The sequence below is a fragment of the Barbatula barbatula genome (assembly GCF_947034865.1).
Source record: "Barbatula barbatula genome assembly, chromosome: 8".
NCBI classification, from domain to species: Eukaryota; Metazoa; Chordata; class Actinopteri; order Cypriniformes; family Nemacheilidae; genus Barbatula; species Barbatula barbatula.
In genome coordinates, this window is record NC_136771.1 from 24,425,483 (window position 1) to 24,432,323 (window position 6,841).

General features: G+C 37.0%; 1 protein-coding gene across 3 annotated transcripts in view; it reads left to right on the top strand.

Annotated features, from left to right (window-relative positions):
• LOC306897235 (chymotrypsinogen B-like) overlaps positions 1 to 3,803 on the top strand; it is a 42,897-nt gene extending 39,094 nt beyond the window's left edge. The window contains exons 1-6 of one of the 3 annotated variants that reach the window (XM_079461809.1): positions 515 to 581; positions 679 to 699; positions 795 to 966; positions 1,046 to 1,311; positions 1,455 to 1,579; positions 1,698 to 3,803. In XM_079461809.1, the coding sequence (XP_079317935.1) occupies positions 527 to 581; positions 679 to 699; positions 795 to 966; positions 1,046 to 1,311; positions 1,455 to 1,579; positions 1,698 to 2,042 (984 nt within the window). In that variant the 5' untranslated portion in view covers positions 515 to 526 and the 3' untranslated portion in view covers positions 2,043 to 3,803. Of the gene's footprint in view, positions 1 to 514; positions 582 to 678; positions 700 to 794; positions 967 to 1,045; positions 1,312 to 1,454; positions 1,580 to 1,697 lie in introns of those variants that run through there. The other 2 variants (XM_079461811.1, XM_079461810.1) reach the window with 2 other exon arrangements.
• The last annotated feature ends 3,038 nt before the right edge of the window (positions 3,804 to 6,841 follow it).

The following is a 6,841-nucleotide window of genomic DNA, read 5'->3' on the forward strand; positions in this document are numbered from 1 at the left end:
GACGATCGCTATTACTGCAACTATAACATGTGGGAAAGGAAAATTATATTATAATTTCTTTATATCTTAACTCACAGTTCTCCAGATGGCCACTGCACATGTACATAGATGGATTTTCCAATAAAAGCCTCTACAGTCACTGATCACAAAAAGCTGTAATTACTGAAAAACATTCATTTAATACACATAAGCTATAGTGGGACGTGTCTCTTTATTCTATAAGTGAGACATTTGAAATAAGCAGCAATCAATAAAGCTTATTAAAATACTTGGCAGCGATATGCTGAACAAGAAACAGTAGAATACTACAATGATGTGAGCTTTACAAATGAAACTTGTTTATTATAAAGTGAGTAACATCAGATCTAAGTTTGAAGACAGAAGTTTTTGGTTTGACACAAAATATTTCAATCATCTCTGGTCTCAAAACCAATGAAAAGGTTGAAATCAGAAAGGGGGAGGAGTCAGAATCCCTCTTTAAAAAGCCTGCGGTGCTGTAGATCAAGTCATCAGTGAAAACATCAGAATGAGATCTAACACAGTCTTGTGTGTTGCTCTGACTGTACTTCTATATCTGACAGGTAGGCAAACGCTAACTGAATGATCTGAATAATCCACCGTCAATCACACTGTCTCTCAACATTAACTTTATTTTGAATTTGTTTTCTTCTACTATAGGATCTTTTGGTCAGCAAGATGGTGCGTAACTCCATGTGACCGTCAACACTCAAGATATTCTACACAGTTTTCTTCACTTTATTCAAAGCTTTTCTCATATTCTTTTCTCTCATCAGTGTGCGGTCGAGCTTCACTTAACACCAGGATTATTGGTGGAGTGGATGCGACTGAAGGGTTTTGGCCCTGGCATGTAAGCATTTACAGTATTGGGTCTAATGTAATTGTCTGTTATGGGAGTCTCATCAATAAAGACTGGGTTTTGACTTCAGGTTACTGCTCGTCTTATGAGTAAGTGATTCCAAGCAATATTAAATTTAAGTGTCAAATCATCACACAGCACGTGGATTAAAACTGACTGTATTTATAGTTTAGACAGTTCAGACTATATAATCTATTTGGGACGTCTGAAGGAGTTTGGCCCAAACACACATGAGGTGAATAGAACAGTGAGTCGTGTCATCAAACATCCTGACTATGACATCTCATTTTATGAGAATAACATAGGACTGGTCCAGCTCTCTTCTTCTGTGGACTTCACTGCTTATATTAAACCAGTCTGTCTGGCTGCTGCTGGTAGTGAATTTAATGAAGGACTTCTAAGTTGGATCACAGGATGGGGTTTCACTAGTTCAAGTAAGTGAACATTGTCTCAAAATGTCAGGTATCCACAAGAGTACAGCTGTTACAACAATTACAATATTTCAAACAGTGTTATATGACACTTGTACTGAATTATATTGTTATATATTATATTGTTTCTACATGTATTTTTTCAGACACATTACAAGAAGCAGAGATTCCAATCATCAGCAACTATAATTGTAGTATTTCCTTCAATAATAGTCTAAATATCACAGACACCATGATATGTGCTGCACTGTCAGATGGAGGGAATTGTTTTGTGAGTTATCAATCATTCATCTTTTATAATCACAGATCTAAATGAGGATTAAATACAAACACAGATTCAATGTTACTGTAGAACAGTTGTTATAAGTGGAATCTGTTTGTCATTGCAGTTGTTTTATGGAGGGTCACTGGTCACTAAACAGAACTCCAGGTGGATTCAGTCTGGAATTGTATCTCTGGGATGTGACACCAGCTTAAAAAGTGTGTTCACCAGAGTGTCTAAATATCAAGACTGGATCAACACTCAGATAGTCATCAACCAACCTGGATTTATTACATTCCCCTATTATAATAACAGTCATACTTCCTCTGTTCCTGATATTCCTGATATTCCTGATGTTCCTGATATTCCTGATGTTCCTGACATCTTCAGTGGAAGCTCACCTGATCTTCACTTGTTTCCCTTTTACCTCACATTCACCATCATCTCTCTCATCTTTTGTCCATGTTTTTAAAGGAGTGTTTAGTTGTGGCGGTTAATTTCACCACAGAGGAACTGAACGAGTAAAGGTTTTTGCAAGGGATTTGGTGCCTTGTTGTGATGGAAGGAGGAGATATGGACTGCAGCAGGGAGTTTAGGTAAAAGAGGGATTTTTCTGTTACCGTCCTAATGCGGGCAGAAACTGGACTCCAATAACCCAACATTTTTTAGACTACACCAATTTCCACTTGTAAAACAAAATCAATGTCTCAATTCGCAATATTGAAGTTGGGGTGTTTCTGGCTTTTAACCGTACAGATAACCGGAGAAGGGTTGCTGGTGTTTCATTTGCCTGATGATGTATTTTACATGTACTGTTATAAAAGAAAACACAACTGTGACCAAGAAGCAGCTGAACGCTTCATCACTTCTTTTATTCTAACTTTTTCCTCTCACCCTTCAGATTATTAGTGACACCTGGTGGCAAAGCACGTAACCCTATAATACATTTACTAAAGGGGTCATATGGCGCGAATACACATTTTCTGTGTCTTTGGTTATAAGTTGCCCATGCATGTATTAAACAGGTTAAAATGCAAAAATTTAAGTGTCGGAGCAAAAGATGCATTCTATCTAAAGGCGAATGCTCACCCAGACCTGCCTGAAACGCCTCGTGTAACCACACCTCCACAAATCTACGTCAGTTTGTGGTATGGCTTTACTAAGACCGCATATATATGTATACGCAAGTAAGGTGGTCGTACCTGTCAGTACAATTGCTTTGGAACCTGATGTTCTAAATATGGTAAGAGGGGTTACATTTCCTTCACACACTTGCAGTATTCAACCTTTTCACAGCGATGAGCTTTGTAAAACATCTGCGTGCGTGCACAACCTAATGAAACATTAGCAATATGCCATGATGATAAGAAACCTACTGTAAACTCTTGCACACTAAAATATATTTGTGTGCTCCCGATGACAATATATTTATTGTGTTTTTGTAAATTATCCTGCAGATGGCACTGTTGTTCCATTGTGATCTATCTGCACGTGGAGAGAATTTAAAGAGTTTGGTTCCAAAATGAGACCATGCCTTTATTAGAAAAATCATGTTTTTTTTGTTTGCATTTCAATTAATATCAATCAAACTGCAGTTGTTTTGTTCTGATTTAAGAAAAAAAATACAGCTTACTAACACAATAAAAACATGATAACAAGAAAAAAGAAAGGCACCCGTGTCAGATTGTGCACCCTTCCTCTCCACACCTAATCCTAATCCTAACCATGGTGGGGATGGGGTGCATAATCTAGCAGGGGTGCCTTTCTCGGCATTACACCGGCACTATCTTGCGCAACCAGCGAATTACTATTAATAATAAATTAAGAGTTTTTTTCCAAAATAACATGATTCCGTTTTTATAAAAAAAATGTTTTTTATCAGCCAATCGGACAGCTGCGTTATTGAAGGGGGTGCATAATCTGGCAAGGGTGCATCTCTCGGCACAACACCCCGTAGCTTTTGGGACGTCAGAGTCGGCAGACTAATATCTGTTCTTATACACTGCATGGGAAAATGTGGATTTAGGGTCGAAAAATATGTGTTTTTTAGAAAAGTAGAAAGTCATATATAAGAGATATAAGAGATCCTCTTTACATTCCTGAGCCAATACAACTCCATAATGTTATTGGACCCAGAAATGAGTTTGCTGAACCGTACCTCGCAAAAGCTCCCCGGCGCTTTCACCGTGTGATTGTTTATTTTACTGAATAAACACAAAACACATCACAGATCAAATCATGGTTCCTTCGATGCCTCACATCAAATACGGCGGAAACTTCCAATCACATTGGATCTTGATGTCAGTCACGTGACTACATATATATTACGTGACCTTTAATTGTGACTAATCTGACATGTATATAAAACCAAAAGAGATATGATAGAATACAACAGGTACATTCAGAATCCTTCACAATGAAGGAATTTTCTAGTTTACATTTATAATTGATATAATTAGTTATATTCCTGAGCATCACAGTAAACATTAAGAGAAAATAAGGAGAAATCCAGGTAACAATTCAATTTCTTAGACTGAAATGGATCAGTCACAGGATACTATTTACAGAAGAAAACATATAAATGTTGCATTTATTTCTCTTGTGGCATTTTACGCAATTTATCGTAATGCTTTTTAATGAATCCTCACCATGTGCATACTGGTTATTTTCACTCTATCACATTTATACAGTGTCCATGTTAGCAGCACAAAGAGCTGTTAGTCAAAAACCTTTCAAACACTATTTTAACTAAATTTGTTAATAATGAATCATTATTATTAGTCACCCACTAATTTTACAAATATCTATTTAGAAATATTAAAGAATGCAGTGTTTTATCTGCTTCTTGAAAAACTGTGAATTTGAAGGACAGCAGTGAAATATAACAATGACATCGAGAACGAAAGAGCCCAACTAAAGCAAACACTGATCACAATAATAGAGACTTTAAACAATAATAAAACATGAAGTCATGGATGTTATGCTGCAGTCTGTGTGAAGCAGAAATGCTGATTGTCTTCAGTATTCTGACATATTTCCAAAGTGAATAGTGGGTGTGGCTCATGTTTTCCGCTGTGAATTGATTGGGCGAATAAAAACAGGATGTTCACAGCTGCCTGTATTTTTTCCGGAAGAACTACAGAAGAACTTTTCTGACATTAATGTTTCGTGGGTCTCCACTAAACTGAAGAGTGAGTCTGTGCTTAAGTCAAGATCAGGCAGTCATGATTCTGCCGCATCATGTCATGTTTCTCATGGTTTAGTGGCAGGATCATGACAGAACCTCATGTTAAATGTGGAGAGAGACAATTATTGTTCTTATGGTCTTCCATACTCTCTCCCCAGTCTCGTCTTTGTTCCCATCCTCTCGTTACCCTCGTTATTGAACAATGCCCTTCACCTGTTTCCCTCTTGATTTGCGCCCTTATTTAATGCCCTTGTGTCTTCTGTCTTGTGCTGGTTCATTGTGGTATGTGTGGTGAGGTCCTGTGTTTTGTTAGTTTAGTCATGTGTAGTTTATGTCAAAGAGTTAATTTAAGTTTTGTTTCAGTGTAGTTAGTCTTAGTCCTGTTATGTATCCATGTTTTGTTATGTTACCCCCATGGGTCTATGTTTTATTATTTATTATTAAAATATATTAACCCCTTACCCGCTGTCTGCACCTGGGTCTTCTCTCTGTGTCTCACCACTCGAGAACCATGACACAGGCAGTGAGGTACTGATGTCATGCTGCATGTTGCTTTGGACTTTGATGTTTTTTTAATGATGAATTGCAAAGAAATAAAATAAGTAAATGTAGTGTTTTCGTATTAGGTCCATTATTTCTTTATATAAAGAAATACTTTTAATGTAAAAGACTCATATGTATTAAGTTCATACACGGCTTCAAGTTTTTGCCCTGAAGCTGTTTACGTGCTTTTCCCGTATTTCTTATGGAATTTTACTGGCAACCACTGCGGCGCTTATTTGTTCGTAAAATCTATCCATATTGTGGCTTTATATGCACTTTAGTGATGATGTGAGATCCATTGAGATGTTGTCTCCTTCACGCTTATTCAAGAGATGTTCTTTAAAGAAGAAATTATAAGATTCACATTCAAACAAAGTCACTTTTTATATTCATTATTAGTGAAAATGTATCTCACCCTGTTTGATGATAATAATGAGATGAGTGTAAAAATAAATCTCGTTTGATTCTAATGTCACATAGATATAGATATATGACGCAATCACAGCTTCCGTTTGAAAATATATTCAGCTAACAGCAGCTTATCGCGTTGCTCAGTAGAGAATTACCCTCCTCCATCCCCAACTCCACTTCACATTTACAATCGAGACTCGACTCAAAACACACCAAGACTTCCTAGAGTTCACAAGAAAACTTCCAGAATGTCCAATCACATCGAAGCATCTCACAGCACCTGTCAATCATCAGATTGATTGTGTCAGAAAGCCTTTCATTTGTGTGTCCAGTGATATAAACGAGTGAGATAAGTGTATGATGACATGATGAGAAAGAGAAAAGTTGTGACCTGAGATGATGAAGAAAGTGAAGTTGAGGAGGATGTTCACGGTGACTTGAGTTCAGCTTCACAGCAGCTCTGTTGATCTTCTTGATGCTGAATGTTGTCTGTGCGTCTCTACAAGTGACTCCTTGACTGACATTAAATGTATTAGTTTATTTTATTGTATTCCTGTTTTCACATTTGTGGTAAATATTGGAGAAATTCAGGGATTAAACATAATGACACATTCCACAGCTTCACAATCAGAAGATGACATGTAGACTTTGAATGATTGATCTCTGTCAAACTTCATAGAGGTCCAGCAGGTGAACATGAGCTCTTTCTCTCTTAATAGTGTGAAATGATCACGTGACACACTGTCAGAGGTTTGTGTAATGACTAATATTAACCAGCAGGGGGAGTAAAACACAAACATGATGTTGATTTGAGTTGAAGTTTTACTATTAGAATGTATTAGTCATGATTGCTCTCAGTGTTTGAGCTCATATGCAGATGTAGTATATTAGTCCTCATGCTGACCAGTAAACACATATACAATTCTCTTTCTCATAAACTCTCAGTAACGTTTATCTGCTGCATGTACAAATCTAAAGAGATGAAAGATGCACGAGAAGATTCAGAGAGTTGTGAATGTGTGAAGTGTTTTATTCCCACATATCAGAGGGGATCGTGTATTAAACCCCTTAACATGCACAGAGCTCGTGGAAAATACACTTTTAACGTGTCTGCATTTTATAACCTTTGT